This window comes from Ammospiza nelsoni, chromosome 9 (genome assembly GCF_027579445.1).
Source record: "Ammospiza nelsoni isolate bAmmNel1 chromosome 9, bAmmNel1.pri, whole genome shotgun sequence".
Taxonomy (NCBI): Eukaryota; Metazoa; Chordata; class Aves; order Passeriformes; family Passerellidae; genus Ammospiza; species Ammospiza nelsoni.
Window position 1 is genome coordinate 33,890,041 of NC_080641.1, and position 23,517 is coordinate 33,913,557.

Genomic DNA, 23,517 nt, shown 5'->3' on the forward strand with positions numbered 1-23,517 from the left:
CTGCTCAGCCTCGTGGCCAGCTCCTGCATGGAGCAGCACACTCTGCTCCCCTCATTTCCCTCTCCTTCCACTTGGAGAGGCTGCTCTGCCTCTCACCTCCTCACCACCCTTTATGTGGTGCTGCTGGCACAGGCGGTGCCAAGTGAGCTCAGGTGGGGAGGAGGGACCCAGGAGCTGCTGGTGGAGGGTTTGGGGTGGAGAGGGGCTGCAGTCGGTGCATTTTGTGCTCCTTGTCAGCAGAACTGAAGGTATCCAGCTTAACAGTAAATCTGTCTGGCCTGGAGCTGATCACAGAGTCCCAGAATGGTTTGGGTTGGAAGGGATCTCATCTCTCATCCAGTTCCAAACCCTGCACCTTCCACCATACCCTCCAAGCCCCATCCAGCCTCCTGGCAGAGCTGAGCCATTGTTTTGGAGACCAATCCCTCTTCCTTAGAAAGAAATGGAAAGATACATTATCAGGTTAAAACAAAGAAGAAATGCTGTCTAAAAACAACTGTGACCCCCGGGCATTAGAGCAAGAGGAAAGAAAAATCCCAGAAGACTTATAGAGAAAATGAAGAGATCCCAGCAGGTTCTTTGAGCCCTGGAACAGCATTTAGCAAAGACCTGATGCATTGCAGGCCAACAGATTCTGTCAGTAATGTTTCACAGAAATATTGGAAAAACCACAGGTAGCTGAATTGCAGATTTCTTGAGGCACTATTGACCAGAAGGTAACTTGAATGGTCTGATGAGCTTTTATCAAATTAAACAGAAAGCTGAATGGACTTTATGTGCAGCTTAATTTACTGTGCTTTGAAGTCAGAGTCTTTTTTAGAGCAGCTGTTCCAGAGTGCATGAAACTGGAGAGGCTGAGGGTGCAGCGGGGAGGTTTGGCATTTTACACAGCTCCTGGGAAGGACTCTGAGATGCTGTTTGTCCCTGTCTGTGCTCAGAGATAAGTCCCCAGTGCCTGCTTGCTTTGGCACACCCCAGCTGCCCTGGAGAGCTGGCTGGAGGAGGAACCCATGGACTCACTTGCTCCAGGTGATCCACGGGGGCAGAAAGGGGCATTTCAGCCCTCAAGAGCTCCAAGTTGCCCTGAATTGTGTGAGTTGTGCCCGCCTGGGTCAGTGCTCCGGGGATTTTCCTGCGCTCTGGCAATAGGGACCCCACAGCTGCCTTATTCCTGCCTTCCCTTTATTATTGGTAGCAGTTTTTCGTGCTGCAGAGCTGAAGTCTCTCTTTTGCTGCACATTCAGCAGGTTCTGTTTTGTCCTTCTCCCAGGGAGCATGGGAAACAATTGTTTTCTCTTTTCTAACAAAATCACTGCATAGTCATTCACGGCAGGAAGTGAAGCAATTTAAGTGTCTCCAAATATCTTTCCTCTTTTCTTTATGCCCCAAACAGGCTCCAGATGTAGAGTTACAAAAAAAAAAAAAAAAAAAAAAAGCAAACCGACTTCTTATTTGTAGAAGGTGGTATTCATGTAGATTATATTTTTCTTTTTTTTTTTTACTTTCTTGGTCTGTTCAGCAGTGAGATGCAGGCTGGAATGCTTTGACAAGTTGCTGGCTAAACGTTTGCCCTCTTGTGATAATTTGAGCTTTGTCTATTCTTGTGATAAGTTTGTTATGAACAAAGAAGCATATTCATGTCTTTGTTAAACACATTTTCACCTGATCATGTGATGGAAACCTGTGGCTTACTGGCAAAAGCTGCACAGCTGTATTAAAAAGCAGTTTTACAATGGCTATCAGCTTGGTACTGGGAAAACTGATAAAGGGAGCTTTTCTCCCATCTCTACAACCCATCCACATTCATTAACATCAAAGTTCTGTAAGCCTCAGTACCAGCTGTGTTGGTACTCATCTCACGGAGGATTTGCTTCTCTCCCCCTATGGGAAAGTTCTACATCCTTTAAATCATATTAAGCTGCTTCATGTGTAAAATAATTCTTAATAGTGTGTCATGAATTGAATTCAGTGTAGCTTTTTGAAAAATTCTCTTGGAGTTCAGCTTTGAAACCACTTTCCAGGACCTCAGAGCTGGGTGAATGCAGTTGGGCACATTCCTGGAGAAGTTTCTGAGGTGCTCACGATTAGTGGATTCCAAAACCTGCACCACCACTAATACCTTGGGAGAGCAGAGACCACTTTAATAAGAAATCAAAGAGATTTCTGTGTGTCTCACACCAAGATACAGACAGAGCCACAGGAAGAGCTCTGGAGAACCTGGAGGTCACATTAGGGGCTGGGTGTTCCCTGGCACTGGGCTGGAGGGGGCCATCAGTAGCACTCTAAATGACAAGTTAGGGAGGAATCTCATAGAATTACTCAGGTTGGGAAAGTCCTGAGACCTTTCTGTCCAACAGTTCCCATCAGCACTACCCAGGCCAGCACTGCCCCGTGTCCCCAAGTGCCACATCCACAGGGCTTTTAACCACTCCAGGGATGGGGACTGCCCTGGGCAGCTGTGCCAGGGCTGGACAGCCTTTCTGGGGAAGGAATTTTCCTTTGTACCCAACCTGAACCTCCGCTGGTGCAATTTGGGTGTTCCCTCTGCTCCTCTCCCTGTTCCCTGGAGCACAGCCTGGATATGGACACTGGCCAGACACCGGCTGTGCCCTCCTGTCAGGAGCTGTGCAGAGCCACAAGGGCCCCTGAGCCTCCTTTGCTCCAGGCTGAGCCCCTGCCCAGCTCCTCAGGGATTCTGCAGCCCCTGCCCAGCTCCTCAGGGATTCTGCAGCCCCTGCCCAGCTCCTCAGGGATTCTGCAGCCCCAGCCCAGCTCCCTCAGCCCCTCCTGGTGCTCCAGACCCTTCCCCAGATCATTCCCTTCCCTGGACACGCTCCAGCCCCTCCATGTCCTTCTTTTTGTGACCTCAGAATTCCAGGTGCCTCAGCAGTGCCCAGCACAGGGGACAGACTGTCCCCTGGTCCTGCTGCCACACCAGTGCTGGCAAAAGCCAGGTTCCCTTGGCCTTCTTGGCCATCCAAGCCACGCACAGCCAGGTTTTCTAAGAGAATCCTGTGGGAAACAGCGTCAAAGGCTTCACAGAATTCCAGGTAGCCATTTCCACGGTCTTTCCCCCATCCACACTGAGCAGGTGTTGTGGGTTTGGCTGGGATAGAGTTAATTTCCCTCCTCAGTAGCTGGTGCAGCGCTGTGTTTTGGATTTAGCATGAGAACAATGTTGATAACAGGGTAATGTTTTAGTTGTTGCTAAGTAGCGATTACTCTGAGTCAAGGACTTCTCAGTTTCCCATGCTCTGCCAGTGAGGAGCAGCACCAGAAGCCAGGAGAGGTGATCTGAGCTAGCCAGAGGGCTATTCCATAGCATATCATGCTCATGATAGATGATTTATGTCATCTATAAATGGGGAGAGTCGGCCAGGAGGGGTGCACCACTGCTCAGGAACAGGCTGGGCATCAGGATCTGTGCACCACTTGTTTTCCTCAGGTTTTATTCCTCTCTCTCCTTTTTTGTTATGTCCCTTTTCATTATATTTATTAGCATTAGCACTGCTGTTATCTTTGGCTTTATTCAGTTATTAGTGTTCTTCTCTCAGCCATGGGTTTTGGCTGAGCAGGACCTGCCTCTCACAGAGCTGTGCTGATCCCCAGATTGTCCTGCATCCAGTAAAGGACAGATTTTCCTCATCCCTCCTTTTTCTGTCTTGTAGAGCTAGCTGTAGGAGCATTCCTCCTGTCCCTGTAAGCTGCAGCAGCTCTGGACAATACCTGAGTTTGCAGAGAAACTGGAGCATTACTGAAAACATCTGTTTTTCTTTGCTTTGTCGCATATCCACGAAATAAATGCTGAGCAGTATTATTACTATTAACCTTTAGAAATGTTTTCCCTTCTTCCCCCAAATTCTCCAATCTGGTTGTTCTTTTTCATTTCCTGCTAGAAAGAATAGCTTTTAATAAAAACAAAAAAAAACCCAAACCAAAGAAATTCATTATTATTCCACAGATGTCTTCTGCCTGTGAGAGAAGGCGAGAATTTAAAGGGACAAAACTGTGGCTGGATTTTCTGTTAACCACTTGGTAAATCTCAGCCAAGCTGGGATAATGTGGATGAGGCCTGGCAGTGGGCATGTGGAGATGATGGAGCACTGGGTGTGGAGGAGCTCAGCCCAGACAGCTCAGAATTTGTCCTGAAATGATGAGATTTGAGGTGGATGTTGGTGCTGATGGATAAGCATGAAGCATCCTGAGAACTCATGGAACTTATGAGGTGTTCTGTTTTCTTAGTACCTCACCCTGCTGGAAGATGCTGCTCCCCAAATCCAAGGAATCCCATTGCACTTGGAAATTTCTGTCTGTTCTCAATGTGATTCACTGTAGCCTTAAAATTCTCTGCAACCTTTCTGCCAGCCCTTCTGTCTGCTCCCTGGTCCACCCTGTTCCCATCCCTGGATGTGTTCAGGCCAGGCTGGATTGCATTCTGACATCCTGGGAGAGTGGAAGGTGCGGAATGAGATGGGCTCTAAGTTCCCTTTCAACCCAGCCCAGTCTGGGATTCTGTGATTCTTTGGGCCAAATCACTGTTTGCAGATCTTTGTTGCATAAAACCCAGCCTGTTCTCTGTCCCTAGTTTTATTTTGCAGCTTTTTCTGCAGCAAGTCTTCCATAATTCATGTGTTTGCTGTTTGTGAGGCAAGGTTCTCATGCAGAGGAGAGCTCTGGTTTGTGTAAAAACACATCCTGCACTTCCAGAGACTTTTACCAGTGCTGAGGCTGGCTCACCTCGCTGGTGCAAGCACTGCTGGGCTCTCTGCTTGGATTTGGAGTTCAGGAATCCTTTGAATCTGAAAGCTGATCAAACCACAACTTGTGTTAAGGCCTGCTGAGCACAGGCTGTGTAGGTGATACCATTTACACTTTTTTTCCCTTGGCTTGTTGGTGTTTTTTTCTTCTTTCCCACACATCTCTATCCCTTCTTTATCTCATCACACAGTGGCTTTCCTCCACTTCCTTATGAGTTCAGGGATTTTTTTTTTTTCCTTATCTCCGTGGCTTTTCCCTGTAGTCAGCACTCAGTGTGTTTTTTCTGGAGCTGGAAAGTCTGAAAGTCTAAGATATTAAGAGAGTCTAATGAATGTAATCCCTGAGACTTTAGCTCTGTCGAGAGCAAATATGAAAGGCGGATAAAGCCTTGGATGGATTGAGAAGTTTGATAAATTAAAAGATAGCAGCAGGCACCTGAGTCCAGTGCAGGGTGACACTGAGAGTGCCCAGAGCCAGTGCCTATCTTTCATCTTTTTGTTTGGGAAGAGCAGTAGTGTGTGAGGTCTGCTCCCTGGGGTCCCAGCTCCTCAGCAGAGGGGAGGGAGCTGTGCTCTGCTCTCCAGGCCCAGCTGAGTCACCCACGTGTTGGTTCTTGCTGGGCAAGGCCGATAGGATTTCACATCCCACATGATGAAAGCCTGCTGTGGGAAACCCATTGTGCCACCTCCTCCTCTTTACTCTGCTGTTCCCTCTCCTCCTTTGGGTGGGGCTCCGTGTGGTTTGTTGCTGTTTTTTCCCCTCTTCCCTGCGAATTCCTGTTTCTTTGCTGACATTTCCCACAACAGAAGTTTTGATTAATGCCGGCTGCACACCAGAGCTTCTGAAATTCATTGCTTTATTCCCTCACTGCAGATCAATAAATAGTAATGTTTTATTTCCAGTGCTTCGCCTTACATCACAGCAAAGTTCAGCGTTGCTCCTTGAGTGCTGCTCTGTATTTAAGTTTGTGTTGCTTCAGCACATCAGCCTGCAGTTTATTTCCCTGGTACAGCCAGAGGCTGTGCGTTGTGTAATCTCCTTCCTGAGCAGCCCTGCTGACTGCAGCCCGAGTGGAAGAGGCAGAAACAGGTCTGAAATGCCTCGAATTTCACTCAGATGCAGTGGATCTAAGGAAAACCAGTGGAGCACTTCCTCGGGGATGTTTTTCCAGGCCTTGGAGTGCCTTTGGCAGTTCCAACTGCTGTAAACATGTTGGAGTGAGTGAACAGAGGGTTTGGACCTTGAGTCTCAGCCCTAAAGTGAGGCCACCTTAAGGAGGGAGTCAGACCTCACTCACAGCTGGCTCTCCCTCTGTCCCCTGTCTGTTGGAGGCACTTTGTGCTGTGAAAAGGCACACAAAAGGGTTCTGGTCACTCCTGGCTCTTGCATCCCACTGGCATTGTTGGGGTCACTGTGCAGGGTGGCTCTGCAAAGGGAGCCACAGGCACTTCACAAAATGAGAGCGTGGATGAGTATTTTGAGTAATTTTACAACACTGAGCGTGCAGGTACATTACTCATGTGAACTTCTGCCTTTGTTCTGCATAACAGTGAGACAAACATAAAATGCCTCTGCTTCTTTTCACTGTTGACGGGTGTCTTTTCCTTGTTCAGCATCAACAGTGTTGTGTCTAAGAGTCTTCCAGCCTGGTATCTTATTCACTGAAGAGTTTTAAATATGGATATATGTGTGTTAGACCTGGAAGTGGTCCCATGCAAAATGTAATGAAGCTGGGCTGCTCTGACCCCTGAGCTCCAAGGCGTTTGTTTTGGCTCCCTCACAGAAACCTGCAGTATACAAATTGGCACTTGTAAAAATGTTCAGATAAATCAAAAAATGGCACGGGGGGGGAAAAAAAGTTTCAAACTGTTTCTTCTGGGATCCTTGGCCATGCTATTTTGGATGTGTGTTTTTGTGGCAGCAGGCAGTTTGTTGCTTGAAGAAAGCTGAAATATTCTAGGAAGTTGGGGCTAGCTGGATTTAGATCTCAAGCGATGCCAAAACTAATATAGCCTGTAACTAAGTGAGAGTGACTTTGCACAGGGAATGTCAGTCACCCGCAGCTTTGTCTTACATTTTCATAGGAGCCTTTAAAAAAAAAAAGGCAAAACACAAACAGAGCCCCGGCAAACGTGGGAGCTGCTCCCATCCAGTGGAGCTGCGGTTTCAGTGCTCCTCATCCTCAGCCCAGGGAGGGGCTGGATGGGTGGATGGGGATGGGATGAGAGCAGGGAATGAATGCCTGCGGTGCTGGGAGCTGGGCTGGCCTGGAGTGCCCTCTCTTGGCTGCTGCACACCTCACCTTTTGGCAGGGACGAGCCAACAGCCAGCCTGGTTTATCACTTTTCCTTCCCACAGGTCAGCAGCACTGCTTCTGTCTCAGGTTTGCTTCCCAAGGCATTCTGAATGTGGGTTTGTGGTGCCCATTTTGGTAATTAAAGCCACAATAAAGCTGCAGCTCCAGGGTTGCACGCAGGACTCTCTGAACTCCTGGGACTCCTAACATTTTAGCAGAGCTCAGGTTTTTAAGAGATTTCACACTGCCCCAAACCCAGGCATCCCAGAGGCAGCAACTGCAGTGGCCCCTGCCTGACTCTCCGCTGCTAAATGAGTCCAGAACAAACGGGGCTCTGAAAATAAGGAGAAACATTTGACACCTGGACTGCGGGAAACATTTGTGGGTTTTGATGAGGAGCGGGGTGGGGGAGAGAAGGGAAAACCTATGGTTCAGCATAGTTAAATATATGGTGTGCTAAGTGTGAATAAGTTGTGGCCATTTTAAACAAGTTCCTAGAATCCATGGCACAGAGGGGAGGGCAGCAGCTACAGCACAGGAGTTCTCCAAGGGTTACCTGGGGGCCACTGTCCTGGGCTGCTGCTGCTGCATGTGGCACAAGTGGCAAACCTTCCAACATGTGTTTTCTCTTAAAAATGAGTTTTTTTGGCTTCAGGGGCTTTGTCTCCTCACTGCTTTGCAGTCCGAGTCTTCTCCTCGTTGTTCATTAGTGATTCATTGGTGTAAAGGAGTCCTTCAGGAAAGGTAAAAGTTCCTCTTTAAATGTGCCAAGGCCCGTTCATGATGATCTTGGAGGTCTTTTCCAGTCTTAATGTTTGTGTGATTTGTGCTCATTTTAACATGGCCAGTTCACATGGGATTGTCCATCGCACTCCCCTTGTGCTCTGTTACAAAGCCATGTGATAATTTCGTGATTGTATCACTTCTGGATTAGGGGGGAGAGTTGCAAACTCCATCCCAGTAAACGAGCCTTCACTTTAAAGTGGAGGCTGAAATCTGCTCCTGCCTGCTGGTGACTAAAAATCACTTTGAGCCAAGTGAAGTGAGTGTAGAGCCTTGGGGTAGGTGTGCAGTCACTCACACTGGTGCTCTGTGGTAACTTGGAATGGTTCTAGCTGCTCTGTTAACGTGGAGGCAGCCCTGAAATCCCACTGTGGGGGTGAACTTGCCTTTTAACTACACTAACTATATACAAACTGTACCTTTTGCACTCAGTATGGAAGGAGAGGATCTGTTTTTCATCCTGCTGCAAGCACTGCTTTCTTTCAAAAACAAGACAACAGCCCTCACGGCCCAGTTGCACTCAACATTTAGAAAATGTGAATTTGGTGTTTGCTGTCTTGTTTTAGCAGGTGCTTCTTTAGGCTGTGCTTAGGGTCGAGGGTAAACCATAAGGCAAGGTTTCAAAAAGAATCCCAGTGTTCCTTTGGTTTAGATAAGGAAAGCACAGTGCAATCCACGGTTGTGGTAGAATATTAAATTACAGAGAGAATATGGATATACATGATTACACCGTGCAGTTCAGTGGGTCTGTGCCTTTCTTGTGCAGCTTTTGTTGCACTCCTCGTGGCAATCCCATGGTGGTTCAGGCACTGGTGAGCCCTGAGGTTCTGGCCCTGCTGGTGCTGCTGCTGAGCGCTCTCTGTGCCGCTCATCCCGCTGCTCTCTCCCTGTGCAACAGCTCCCTCTGCTTGAAATCAGCAGTGGAATTGTTTCCTGCTTGCCTGCACAACAGTTTTTAACGTGGGCCCCCTTTTTTAAGATCTCTGCTGCTCTTCATGGAGCAATTCCAGTGCATGGCTTGTGCTGGTGTGTGTTGTGAAGCAGGGAAAATAACCACATTGTCCTCAAAACTGCTCTGCCTCGAGCTGCTGCTTTCAAGATCTCTCTTCCTTTTGGAACACTTCTTTCAGCTAAATTATCTCCTACCAAAACATGGTGATTTATTGAGCAAAACTGTTTTTATTTCAGTGGTGAGTTGAAGCAGGACTGCTTCTCATCAGAGATGTGGTAGTTGGGCCACTGACCCTGCATAGAAGCAGCTGATGGTGAGAGTCCCATGTCCTGCTTTAGTGGTTCTGATCCAGAATCCAAGAAATAACTGATTTAGATCAGACAGAGCAGGGGTTTGAACCTGGTTCTGCCCCATCCTCAGCCAGCACCAAAATCACTGGGCCAGTCCTTCACTCACAGAATTTCGTCAGCTTTTCTGCATGGGTGGGGGTGAGCGCTGGGTTTGTTTCGTTCACTTTTTATCAATAGAGCTAAGCCAGCAAAAGTCATATTATAAAAGCTGTTGTGTCAGCAGAGGTGTTGTTTTGCTGAGAGAGCATTCACCCATTCAGGGAACCAGCACAAACCTCCCTGGCCACGGCAAGATGAGCCCATGGTGGGAAAACTCGCTGGTTTGGTTCTGCAGCAAAGCCTCCCTGGTGTGAGCAGTGCCTTGCTCGCTGGGAAGGGGCTGTCTGGATCCTGGGTCTGCAGAGGTGTCCAGAAGGTTATTTCTAATTTCCAGAAGGTTATTTCTGATTTGCAGTGGAGCAAACCCCCAGATTAAAACCAATTTACAAGTCTGTGCTGGTTCCAGGGTGGTAGGGGTTTGCTGGCAAGAACAAAGGGCATCAGTAACTTCAGTTTTCCACATCCAACACTCAAAGCCCCTTTTTTCCCTTCATATTTTGGAATCCCTTTGGATTCCTCTTGGAACTTGCTGGGCTTTGGTTTGTTCCTGGAAATCTCCTGAGGGGATGCTGCTGGAAGCCCAGGGAATCCTCCCTGAGCACCAGGTGCAGCAGGTTTGGGCACAGACAGCTCGGGCACCTTGGCACAGGAGGTGAGCACAGGGAGCCTGCTGGGCTTGGCTGCCAGGACCTGACACTCAGGAGGAAACGTCTTGTGTGCACTGCAGATAAATCGTAAAATTACAAAACTGTAAAAGGGCGGGATCATCGAGCAGCAGAACAGGACAGAATTGTTGCTGATCTTTATTTACTCGAATCCAGCCCCTGCGTGGCTCTTCCTGCTGAACTCTAATTTCACTTCTCTAATTCCAGCCTTTTACAGATATTACAGGCATTGCCTCATATGTTTGCACATACCTTAAAAAACATGTGCCCTTGGAAAGCAGTGTATAGTCATATAAAAATAAAGAGCTTAAAAAGCATTCCTGTTTTCAAATTAACGCTGAGGTGCTGAATTCATGGTGGTCTTTGTGATTTGAATTTTGCCCTTTTTTTATTCCTCCCATGCGCTGAATAAGATGCATGTCCTGAGGGAAAAATAGTCCATGATTGTGTATTTGGAGGCCCAGTGCATGCAAGGAGCATTTCTGAACTTTATGAGCCCTTAGCAAGGGGGAGAAAGGCTATAATTGCAATCTTAAAAAAACAAATGAGGAAACAAAAAATATATAAAACAATTAAAACCCCATATGGGTTTTTTTTTTTTAAATCTTTCTGCCAGTAGATAATAATTTATTATTTTATTGGATTAAGAATAATTTTTTTAATGAGTGAAGGCACGATAGAAATGGTACAGGAGACAAAGCAAAGGCTAATACAGGATAAAATATTAAGTGAAGTGGATATCTTTGCATCAGTTTACAGTGTATTTTGTGCTTGACACTCTCTGTATCCACCACTACAGTGTTCCTTGCCTTCAGTAATAATCTTGGTTACTCTTCTGTTGCTGTCTCCTGTTCCCTGTTAAGGTGGAGAAAATGTCACTTCTGAGTTGTCACATGGAGTCGACAGAGCAGAAACGCTGCAGTCCCACACCCCACATCAGCTGCTAATTTTTCAATATTTGGGGCTTGCATTTGAGCTTCATGTTTTGAATTGCATTTCTGATGTTGCAGTGGTTCCTTCTGCCATCATTTCTGCTGCTCTGGAGCCCTTGGGTGACGTGCAGAGTGGTTATTTTCTGTGACATTAGCACGTCCCAGGCTGGATGGAGGCTGGTGGAAGGCTGCCAGTGTTGTTGTTCTATTTGCAGCTTGGCCTGGCTGTGCCTGCGTGTGTAAGGAGAGGACAGGCAGCGTATCAGTCACCTTTCAGATCTTAACATTTCTTAATGGATTAGGCAGGTGATGGAATATCTTCCTTTTTGCACAATCTAAACCTTGGCGGTGTTGGCAGACAGCGCTTTTTGAACGTCTTCAGTCCCGTAGCACCAGAGGATGAACGTGCTTGAGTGCTCCTTACACACCTAAACAAACACCACCTTTCAAGGCCTTCACCTGGGGGTGTTTTATGTTATTTCCCCCCCAGGACCCCTTGGATCCAGCGGGAACAGCCATAGTGATCAGCTCCCTGGTGCCTGGTGGCGTGGCCGAGCGCGGCGGGCAGATTTTGCCGGGCGACCGCTTGGTGTTCGTCAATGAGAAACACCTGGATGGAGCCACCCTGGCAGAGGCCGTGGAAGTGCTGAAATCTGTGCCCCCAGGGACTGTTTCCCTTGGGATCTGCAAGCCTCTGGTGGTAAGAACTGGTTTTAATTTTTTTTTTTTTTTCTTGTTTCATCCCACGGGGTTTGTGGGGAGAATTCGGCGTAGCGCACGTGTGCGTTTGGGAAACAGCTGAGCTGCTGTGCCTTGAGAGGGCCGAAAGTCCTGGCAAATGGACAGCTCAGAGTCCAAAACCAGCATCCTCAAGTTCCTCCTTCAAGAACATCCACGTGGAGCTGGGAGATGTGCCTGGGCAGACCCACGTGCACAGGTGTAATGTGGTTCCAGCACTTCAGCAACCCATTAAACGTGTGCTGGAGCCCATTTCTCTCTCAGACACTACTGAGGGCTTGCTTGAGCTCCATTGGCATCAAAGAAAGCTGCTCTGTTTGAAGTCAAGACTGTAAATTCAGGCAGAATTTCCCTTTTCTGGAATCAAGGCTTTGGAACAGTAGTTTACTGGGGAATGCTGCAGTATTGTTCATCAAGGGCACCCAGGCAAAATTAATTAAAGCCCCAGTTAACAGAAAGTGCTTGTAATTCAAAGTAGTAGAGGAGTTGTGAAATAGGAGTGTAGGAAAGCTGTTAAATATATTATTTCCTTTCCTAAAAATTGGTATTTCATTGTTCTTGTCCTTGTATTTGTCATGCCTTCCTACACATCTCTTTAGGTCTTAGCGCATCTGAACCAATATGTTCAAAGAATAAAAGCTGTCGACTTCTCCATTTTTTAATTTCTATTTTTATAATTCTTTTCCAGTGGTTGGTTCTCCTTCTCCCTGTTAATTTACTGAAAGATGTGGGATTTTTTTTTTGTTATTTTCCTGACTCATTGCTTGGATTACCTTTTTCAGGGAGACAGCAAAGAGGAGGAGAGAATGCACGGTGTGGAAACCAGCAGCATCAAAAGCAGCCCTGGGTCTCCAGAACCAATAGATAACACAAATTTCTCAGTAATACTTGAAGCTCCACAGGTATTTGGTTGCTTTTTTTGGTTCAACTCCAGTTTATACAGACAGGAAATGATGTTTTAAAGTAAAAAAATACAGTATGTTTTTCAGATAAGGCTGAAAGTATTGGATTCCCTCTAACAGCAAACTGTGCCAACTGCATTGGGAGCACTTAGCAATGCAGCTCCCAGACTGCCTTATCAAATTTATTATGTCATTAAAATACCTTGGGTTACCTTGGATATGAAATAGGAATGCTGTGTTGTTATTGTAATCAGAAGTGGCGGGCTCAGAAAGTAAAGAATGGAAGCAGAATGCTTTTAATTATCATGAAGCAAAACAAAAAAATAGTTTAGAGTATAAGGCACTCTTGAAATACTTTCTTCTTCATAGCCTTCTAATGTTCTCTGGAGTGATTTCTTTACTCTTGCCTCAACTCTCCTCATCCTTACTATCTGAGAAATAATTCTGTTTATTGTGGGAGGATGTGGCATTAAAGATAGTGAGAAACTCAGATACCAGGGTAATAGGCAATAATATTGCAGTTCTCACCAGTGCAGAGCTGGAGAGATGTGACTATCTTGTAACTTTCATCTGTTCTCAAGTGCTTTGCAAAATTCATGCTGGTAAATGTATTCTTTTTACACCAGAAAATACAACACATAAAGGATCATGCAGAACTGCAACACAGGAAGAAAAATAAACTCCAGATTTTCTTGTAGCTGAACATGTGTACCTGTCTCTGGATGCAAAACTGTTTTTAATGCTGAAATGGTAGATTAGAAGCACCAAAAGGAGAAGTATCAGAGGGTAGATGTGGGTACACTGTGAAGAAATTAGCCTGGATGATGATAAATGGTATTTACTGATTTTCACAATGTAAAATGGCATTTGTTGTTTTCTGAGGGCATGAGAAGGGTTGCAGAGAATTTATACTCTGCCAGCTCAGATTGGTTTTCTACTTCCTAAATAAAACCAATGTCATTAAGTATTTTTAAAGAAAATATTTTACTTTAAAGTCCTGAAACTGGAACAATCAATTTGGACAAAACACCCGCAGGGGAATTTACTTACATTTTGTTTTACCCCATGTGTGACAGCTTTGGTAGTAGCCAAAATTATTTTTTATTATCTTACCTGCTCGCACAGGTAGCCAGGAGTGGTGTGTTCTGCTGGCTCCCACTCTGAGGCACTGGCAGCCAGAATTTCAGCCCCAAAATGACGGAATTTGAGGATTTTGTTTGCTCCAGTGTCGTGTTTGCAGCATTCCCTGTGGTGTTGGTGGTGTCTGGTGCTGCAGTGCAGCAGTCAGGGAGGATGCAGAGCAAACTGCTGGGTCAGGGACACAAACCCTGTGTGGTTCTGGGCAGACACAGCTGATTTATGTGCCCTGGACCTGGGGAAGTGTTGGGAGAACGGCGCTGCAGGAGCCGAGGGGAATGGAGTGAGCATGGAGAGAATCGGGATCTCTTCAGCCTGGGGGTTTTGTGAGCAAGAGGTACACAGATCAGATGGATTAAAGGGACATTTAATGCTAATTAAATTAATAAAACGGGCTGATTTCTGGGTTGCTGGTGTTCTGCTCTGGTGCCAGCTATTGGCTGCATTGTTTCCTTGTGCTCCTGCCTCTCTCCTGTTTTCTCTCCTGCCCCTCACTTGAGCTGTACAAACGTCTTGGCAGTGTCTGGGGCTTTCCTTCTCTATTTGTACAAATGTAACCAAACAGGATCCTGACACCGAAGGTCAGAAGTGCTGCAGAGCCGTGGGGAGCCTGGGAAGGGGCAGGAAGCAGAAACAAAAACATTTGGAGGAAGGAGCCCTGGGTCTGTCCATTGCTTTTGGAGTCTGGGGGCTCGGGGTGTTGAAGTTGGGGCTGGGGGTTCTGTGGGCCACAGGGATTTGGTGGCCTGAAGGAAAAGAGGGGAAAGCTCTCAGTGTGTGGCAGAATTCTGGGATAAGTGCAGGGCATGAAATCCCAGCTGCCTGTGCAGCCTCACTGAGAGCCAATGAGCAGCACCCAATTCCATCTGGGACAAACAGGAGTTGTTGGAAGTTGGGGGAGCACATGACAAATCCCAGAGAAAGAACTGCTGAGTGAGATCTTTCAGAGTGGGTTTTTAGTCCTTTTCCCTCGGTTTTGTTGGTTTTTTTGGTTGGTTGCTCTGTGGTTTGAGCACTGGAAGGTAATGAACAGTCATTTATATCCTATTTTTGGGGGGTATGTGGGTCTTCCATTTCCCCTCTGCACCAGGTTAAAAGTTGGATGAGATATCCAAGGTAGGGGCAAGCAAGTATGGCTTTTATTTGGGGTTTTCTGGGGGGGTGTTTAAGTTGCTGACACTGTTGCATAATCAAACTCTTGGGCTGTTTATTTTGCTGATAGCATTTCAAGAAACGTTCATGCATTCATAAAGCAACAGCAGATATGTCTAGAGCACAGAGATACTTTAACTAGATTTATATGTACTCCTTCCTATGGCTGTTTCAGTGTTAATTAATAATTTCATTCCCTAACTTCAGCCCAGATTGGTTTTTCCAAATGGCTGCAGCAGCATCTAAGCTGTGCAACTTAAATTTCTTTATCTTGAAAAAAATAATTGCACTGTCTACTTTTGGTGGTAAAATCATAAGTCAGAGAGTCCGTTTTCTTTTAGAAAATGCAAAAGGTAGAAGATTTTAAAAATCAGGATATAGTTTTAACAGAAAATGAAGCATAGCTTTAAAAGGGTGGGAACACGGTGTAAAATCTGTATTCCTTTAATGACCTTTGCAGGGTTTCAGGGACGAGGTGCCTTTCAAAGAAGAGCTGGTTGATGAGCCCCATGTGGACTTGGGAAGGTCATTTCAGCTTTCTCAGAAGGACGAGGAGTATGGGCAGGAGTCCTGGGAGATGTGTGAGTTCCTGGCAGTCGGAGCGCAGGGCGCGGAGCAGGAGCGGGAGATGCTGGTGGATGAGGAGTACGAGGAGGATCCCGACTTCCTGAAGGGGGATGATGCATCAGGTGCAGGGGAGGCAGCCTCAGACAGGAACCTGGACACTGAACCATGGGCAGAGCAACTGCAGGACGAGGAAACTCAAGATTTAAGATCCGGTGTTAGCCTGAGTGCCAAAGAGTCCCTGGAATATCCATTCAGGAAAGATCAAGTGGTAAGGAATGCTGTGCTGAGCACAGGTCCCTCAGGGCAGACTCCACAACTGAACCCTCAGGACTCTCTCTAGGGTGTTAATTACTAGAATTTAATTTATTAAATTTAGTTTAATTACTATACTTCAATAAATTATACTTATAAATTAGATTTATTGATTTGTGTACCTCTAGCAGACACCAGTCTATCCTTCTGTACATTTTGGAGATATTTTAGGTAACTTATTCTCTGTATATTTACCTGCTGAAGTGAAATATGTGCTTGATATATCTACAGGCATCCTAAATTTGTCTTGTTACCCAAAAACCTGTGGGTTTGGGGTTTTTTTTTTGGAAGCTGTGCTGATATGGGGCATGTCAGTAACAGCAGAATGTCACATCATGGGTTTGAGAGTCCAGAGGCTTCAGTGAAGGGAACTCCCTCTTTTCCTTATTCTTTTAAACCCAAATCAGTTCCTTCAGCCAGATTGTGTATTTGAGTACAAAATAATCTGCTGGAAGGAATTGTGACAAGGATAGTGGTGGATTAAGGAGTGGGAGGAGACAGGTTCGGGTAGACTGCAAAACTCTTATTTTCACATCTTTCTCGAGTACTGAGAATTATTTTTTCCTTCTGATTCTTTGTTCATCCCCTCACCAAACAAAAAGCTGATATTATCAGCCTCCCATGCACCAGCTTCTGAGGCGTGTGTGCTTTTACATGAAAAAAAATGGGGTGGAAAAGCATTTGACATCACAGCCACAGAGAAATTCAGGTTTTGTTTGGCTTGTCCCCTTAAGCAGTATGTGTATAAACAGATAAAAAGAAGTTTCTACTGACAGTTTTATTCCAGAGTGCACAATATTAAATTTATTTGTTTGTTACTTATAAAAAAACAAATGAGCAAGAGTAAAGAAATTTTTGTCTGAATTACAGGTGAGGAGAAAGATACAGTTGCTGTATATTTCAATTGCATATAACATTCCTCATGCCTCTTCTTAATGCAGTGCATAAATGAGCAGTTAGTATTTAAATGAGCAGTTAGTATTTCATAGTTACCTGAATAAATATGAATGTAGCTGAGGAAATGTGTGTGTTTGCTGTAAAAATGAATGTTCCTGTCAAACACCTCTGTGTAAGTTAATACCATTGCTTTCTAACTTTAATTACTTCTTTTCTCCTCTCTGAAGTGTGAAGAGAATGCTGCTTTAAGGTCACACATTTCTGGAACCACATCTCTCAGCAGCCACCAAAAAGACATATTTGATACTGAAACTACCCAGGCAGAAGGGAAAACTGAGATGAATTCAGGTTTGTAAGCAGGTTTCTCTTTATCTCATCATTTCCTATTTACAAATTTCAGTTTTTTTACCAAAACAAAAGTACTTTCAAATGAGAAAATATTCAAATCAAGAGTTCTGCAGACTCAAGACAGTCTGGCATGAAATGGGTTTCAGCTTTATAATCTTGCTTCCTCCTCCAAATCTGACCAGTGATAAATGAATACAGAAATAAAGTGACATGCTCTGGAGGTGATTTAGCACAACCAGAAATCTACAGGTGATCTGTGTGGTAGAAAATTGCCCCAAATCCTGGGTTTTGAATCTGGGCTCAGATTTCTCCTTGTCACAGATGGATGGTTGAGATTTGGTGGATTCATCAGAGAAATAAATTTATCAGCCTGCCTGGAGTGGCACTCCCTGCTTGGGAGGAAGGAACTCCAAGCCCTGTCCAGACTGGCCTTGAACACGTTGGGAACCTGGTGGGATAAAGGGTTTAATTCCAAGGGTGAAATAATTGGTGGGTGCCTGGAGAGAGGAAGCAAAAGTTCACATCTTCCCCCTTTTCTCACATCTTCCCCCTTTTCTCACATCTTCCCCCCTTTCTCACATCTCCCCCCTCTTTTCCTTCAGGGCCAAAGCTTCAGAGTGACTCCAAAGGACCTGAGCTTGCTGCTGATTCAGAAGCAGCTGGAAAGGAAGCCCTGAAAGAGGAGAATTATGTCCTTCCCAAGAGCCAGGAATCTGGGAGAGTAACCACCTTGGCTCAGCCTAGAGCAGCATCAGGCAGGTATGGAGGAAGATCTCAGGTTTTGAAAGCGTTCATTTAATAATCCTAACTGTCCTCTTGCTTTACTCAGCTGAATGATGATTAAGGGCTGTGTGGAATGCTCAGACAGACATAGAGCTCTGTAACTTTATGTTCTTCCCAAGAGCCAGGAATCGGGGAGAGTAACCACCTTAGTTCAGCCTAGAACAGCATCAGGCAGGTATGGAGGAAGATTTCAGGTTTTTAAAGACATTAATTTTATAATCTTAACAGTCCTCTTTACTCAGCTGAATCATGATTAAAGGCTGTGTGGAATGCTCAGACAGACACAGAGCTCTGTAGCTTTCACAGAAGATGGAGTTTGGCCTAAAACCCAAAAACTTCCCATGTTTCCTCCCTTGAATATTGGGACAGAAATGTGCAGCACTGCAGTGAGGGCAGTGTGGAGGAGCCTTTACCCATGGCTCCTTCAGGAGCTCTCCTGGTTTTCCCTTCCCTTTGTTCTTCCTTTTGGGAGGAGCAGAATTCAGGCTCTCAGGCCTCTGCAGGAAACTTCAGTGGTGCAGAGGAGCCTTGAGCTGGCATTGCTGTGGATATTTGCTTTATCTGTCCCAATCTTCCCCCACCAGTTTGGGGCCAGTGGGTGGTGGAGCTTTTGGGGCCTTTGATTCCAATCCTCAGAACTCCCCTAATTTCATCTGAAATCCTCTCTCAGAGGAAAAGCAGCTCCACAATAAGGTGGAGAGGATTATTCTGTAGGGTTTAATGGAACACACTCAGGATCTGTTCTCCCACTTGGATCATGATCTGCTTACTGCTTTTGGCATGTTTATATCCCTCTCCAAGCATCACAGCATATTTATCAGAAAGTAAATGTTAATTGCTTAAATAGTCATTTCCAGTGAGTAAATGCAGTGCAGATTTGTGTATCACAGAGCAGCTTATAAATTTGGTCTGCCCATCATGTTTATTTCTGGAGCATTCCTTAAGTACATTTAAACCTAAATACAAAAATTCCTGTCTGGTCTGTTGACTCTGTACATTTGCTTTAAACTGGGCAGTGTGAGAAGGTGTTGCTGTCTCTCTGCCAGATACAAAATATGTGAGGAATTGTGACCTGGCATGGGTGATGCCTCTTTTATTTTTTATTTTCTATTCCTTTGCCCCAAATTAGTGAATTACCCGAGAGAGAAGAAGGAGAAGGAGAAGAAACTCCAAACTTCAGCCACTGGGGACCACCACGAATGTATGTTCATATTTTTCCTTCCCATTTACCTCATGTCTTTTTTTTCCCTGAGCCACATTAGTTCTTCTTGGGTGTTTTTTTTTTTCCTCTCCTCCTCTGCCAGTAACTTTAGGGTACCTGTGTACCTTGGGCTTTCCTGCAGACAGGGAATTTTTAACAGATGTTCATCAGAATTCTGCCTTCTATTTATACAGCTGACTTGGGAGAGCTTGGCTGGTTTAGGCTGTGGATGACCTGCAAGTTCTTGCTCATTTAATAACTATTAGGTGTGAACAATGCACACAGTGCTGGGCTGTCTCCCTTTCCAGGGGTTCCCTGCTAAACCCCCATGGCAGGATTCCAAATTGCCAACCCAACCTTTTTTTAGCCACATCCTTGTTGTATTGTGAACGTTTTTAGGTGAATTGTTTTTATGGTCCCAAGTAAAATATGATCAGAAAGTTCCTGCTTGAGCTGATGAATATGCACTGAAGTCAGTGTTCAGAAAGTTGTATGAAATACTTCATTATTTGTCTGATGTGCCACTTGCAGGGCTTCCCATTCCCAGACACTTTGCTCAGGCTGAAAAGGGATGAGTATTTACTTGAAGATCTGATTTTCTCTGAAGTAAAAGCCTCTGCCCAGTGGGCAGGGATTGGCAGCAGAATTTTGCTCTTTTTGTGGGGTGAGATCTGCTCAGGGTGAAAACTCAACTCTGTTGAGAGCAATCTCAGCTTCTGACTTTATCCCTTTACTCTGTTAAATCTTCTTGAAAGACCAGGAGCTTACATTTATTCAAGGCTTTGCATTTGTAGTTAAAAAAACCCAAACTGTTTGAAGCTCTTGAAACTACCACACTTTTTTTTTTCAGTGTTGAGATCTTCAGAGACCCTGAGGTGTCTCTTGGAATCAGCATTGTTGGTGGACAAACTGTCATAAAGCGCCTGAAGAATGGAGAAGAACTTAAAGGGATCTTTATCAAACAAGTTCTGGAAGACAGCCCAGCAGGAAGAACAAGGGCTTTAAAAACTGGAGATAAAATACTTGAGGTAAATGGAGATAAGCCTTCCTTTTTAGTCTGAGAAATAAAAATTGTCTCAAACGGCTTTGGGTGGAGAGAGGAACAAAATACTGCCACCACTTCATGAGGTATTGGCAACACTTTGTTTTGAAAACCAAAGGAAAGCTCTGGTGGTGTTTCTTTTTTTTAAGGTCTGACTGTGGAGCTCTTTTAACTTTCTCCTCTGTATTTAAGAAAAGATGTGTCCTGGTGTCTGAGGGGGAAGTGAACAAAATGGGAGTGTCCTCCTCCTGTACAAATGGGGAATAAGTTACAGCATATCTGTGAGCATAAATTTAATATATACAAGGACACAGAGTGTTCATACTGAATTATGGGCTGTTATTTTGTGTGTGTGGATTTAGAGTGGTTAACTGATAACCACTGTTTGGGATAAATCCCTGGTTCTGGCAGGTGCTGTGGGGGAAAATGTCATTCCTGCCTCTCACCTCTGGTTGGTTTTTTTTACTCTTTTTTCTCCAAATTAATACTTCAGAATCTGGGGTGCCAAGCTGATAGTGCTGTTCAGATTTAGTTTACAAACAGGTACAGCCTGAAAGAGTTAGAGCTAATGTTATGTAACACTCTGACAGTCTCATTTCTTATGTTTTTATCTAGAAGGATTGGTTTGGGCAACATATGGCCATCTTTTAATTATGAATACCAAGCAATACACTTTTCTTTAAACCATCATCAAATCATACTTTACAAATAATTACTCTTGACTGTTTCTGATGCCTTCCTCAGATACACTAATCTGCTGCAAGTGTGTGTGATGCCTTGTAATGACTCTGTAGCTAATAAAAATAAACTCTGTTTGTCAGGTTTCTGGGGTAGACCTACAGAATGCCACCCACAAGGAAGCAGTAGATGCCATCAAGAATGCAGCAAATCCTGTGGTGTTTGTAGTCCAGAGCTTGGCTAATGTACCAAAAGTAAGTTTATTTCTATTTTGATTCCAAAACTTAGTAAATGCATAACATGCATCTTATTTTAAACTTGGCTAAACTCCTTTCAGCCATTTCTGTCAGTTTTTGTATCCAAGGATGGATCCTTTCAGTCAGTTACAGACCAGTTGATTGATTGATTACTTCTCTGGCCTAATTGAAAACCTCATTTGTGTAATTTACATGGAGTCGATGTAAATCTGTTGACTAGGTGTTAATTCAACTCTCATACCTGTGTGGCAAGAGTCTGGCCCTGTGCATTTTAATTTGCCCATATTTTATAATCTAGAAATAAATTCTGTTGTCCAGAGGAGCAAAGCTGGAATTAAAATGAGTCAGATTCACACCAGCATCTCCTTGTGAAATGTGTCACCAGAGGGACCTGAAACAGTTCCCTGGGAGCAATTTCCAAGAGATTTGAGACATCTCCTCATCTTTGAGGCAAGAAACTTTTCAAAGCCTTACTAAGAGCTGACATACAATTCTACCTGCCTAAAGTCCACACAGAAACTCCAAACTTTTGATGTAAGAATGTAATTCAGTAAGTCCAGTGAAAGAATGTAATTTATAGACTGCACTGCAGTGCTCTTCTACACTGGGCAAAGTGCAGAGTGCACTGGGGAACTTTGCTGTTGTCAGGAGCTGATTTTGGATGTTTGTTTTGCAGATATAATCCTCTCTCTAATGTGGGTAATGTACATTGGTTTTCAGGTGGTTTCTCCTGCCCAGCCTAAGGGAATCAAAGTCAGCAAAGATCAGGATGCAGACAAAGAAAATAAGAGTGATAAGGTATTTATTCCATTCAGTGCTGTACCCAGGTTTTACTAAATCAAATCGTATAATAGCATGTGTTCTAACTCTATGATAAGCTTCCTCCCAAGTCTGAAATTAAATTTGAAGTGTTTTGTTGAAATATCTTTGATTCTGCGACTTTTTGCCAAATTCCTGCCAAATAATCTGACATTCATTCTGTGGGTGTCTGCTGGGTGCTGAAACCCTGTACTTAGCACAGCTCCTCACTGTCAGCTCTCTGAAGTACCTGGTTTGCTCCGTGTGGAGGCAAATTGATTCCCTTTGTTCAGCAGAAACAGAGCAATGGCAACATGTACACAAATAATATCCTCAGTGTGAGGCTGCCTGCAAGCCAGTGAAATCACCTCATGGGATGATGACATCCACAGAGTCTCCTGCATTTCCCAGCTGTGTAAAATGAGGAAATGACTGAGGGGTCTGGGGCTGCTCAGATAATTGTGAGGCAGTTACTGCACAGTGAGTTCTAAACTATTTCACAGCAGCTTTAAAAGACAAAAAACCCTGTTTGGTAGAAAACAGGGAGTTTGTGTTAGTAAGGGAATAAGGGAAAAATTTAATTTTTCATTTTCAGCTGTATCACTCTCATGGCCTTGGTGTTTTCCTGGGGGATTTGCCCTGACTGAGGAGTGTAGTTCAGGTACGTTGAGGGTGTGAGAGCAGCAGGAGCAGAGACAGAATTAATGCAGTCAATAAGTTTTGCCTGGTGCAGTTTAACTACAAATAGGATGAAGTTTCCATTTGATCCTGCCCAGCACTCTGGTGTTTTTTGGGTACTTGAGAGGACCCTTTTACCTCCAAAAGTTTTTGTAAAGGCTCCTTTCAGATCCTGTCAGGGACAGCAGCGGCGAGGCTCACTTATCAGAAAAGGTGTTGGAAGACATGCTTTCATGCCAGAGGATAATACTTCCAATGAAGCACTTACAATCCCCTTTTCTTGTGTCTTTTTTATCTGTATTTCTAATCTCCAAAGCTCTCATCCTCTGGCAATGTGCTGCCTTTAATCTGCAGCACTCCGGTGCGCCGCGTTCTGCAGCGTTCCGAGGTTAAAGAGGGAGCCTCGTCTTTTGCAGGCCTTTTTCATCTATTGCTGCTGTAAACTGGTGGGTGGAATATAGAAGAGCTCCAGTGCATGAATATGTAGCTCCTTTTGGGCTTTGAACGTGGGCTCACAAAGCAGTGGCAGTGCACTTCTGTGGGGCCGTCTCGGAGTTGGGAAGAGTTGCTATTAGTGGATTATTAGTCCACATCCCTGTGGGGAATCACTGATATTTCTAGTCCAGTCTTCAGACAGTCACAAAAGAGTTTGGCTTGAAAGCAGCCACATCCTGCTGGAAAACCTGCCTTTTCCTGTATCTTTTCAAATGCTGGAGGTTTTTCTCTGATCTGTTGGCGTTTATCCTCCTCTATTGATCTGTTTGTTTCAAAATGAGCACTTTAATTTATAGAAAACCACTTAAAACAATAGTGGACAAGCCAGATGTTGACATTATTTTGCTGGTTGGTTGTGTGAACCGTGCTTTTGCCCTGTGTTGGTACAAAAGCGTGGTGCAGTGGAGGAGCCAGGCACAATTTTCTCATCTGGATTTTCAGTGGGACAGGAGGGAAAAGAGATATTTGTCCCTCTGAGCCCTGGAAAACTGCTGGGTAAGCCTGGGTGCCTCGTGTAATTTCACACAGACTTTCTAACAAACGTTTAAGGTCTTAAAAAGCCAAAGGGTCAACATTTAGACTGTAAGTTATTACTAAATTACAGCCATAATAAAGTGACTCATTTGTCATGGGCAGCTGAGAGTGAGGCTCCAGATTTTCCATCTTTACCTGCTCAGGAAAGCAGAACCCAAGTCCT

The 23,517-nt window shown here is 44.8% G+C and overlaps 1 protein-coding gene across 3 annotated transcripts in view; it reads left to right on the forward strand.

Annotated features, from left to right (window-relative positions):
* Positions 1-23,517, forward strand: part of PATJ (PATJ crumbs cell polarity complex component) — a 138,183-nt gene that overhangs the window by 30,951 nt on the left and 83,715 nt on the right. For all 3 annotated transcript variants that reach the window (XM_059478360.1, XM_059478362.1, XM_059478363.1), the window contains exons 16-24: positions 11,326-11,535; positions 12,356-12,475; positions 15,225-15,599; positions 16,768-16,888; positions 17,491-17,647; positions 18,801-18,872; positions 19,723-19,900; positions 20,736-20,846; positions 21,570-21,647. In XM_059478360.1, coding sequence (XP_059334343.1) covers positions 11,326-11,535; positions 12,356-12,475; positions 15,225-15,599; positions 16,768-16,888; positions 17,491-17,647; positions 18,801-18,872; positions 19,723-19,900; positions 20,736-20,846; positions 21,570-21,647 — 1,422 coding nt within the window. The remainder of the gene's footprint in view (positions 1-11,325; positions 11,536-12,355; positions 12,476-15,224; positions 15,600-16,767; positions 16,889-17,490; positions 17,648-18,800; positions 18,873-19,722; positions 19,901-20,735; positions 20,847-21,569; positions 21,648-23,517) is intronic.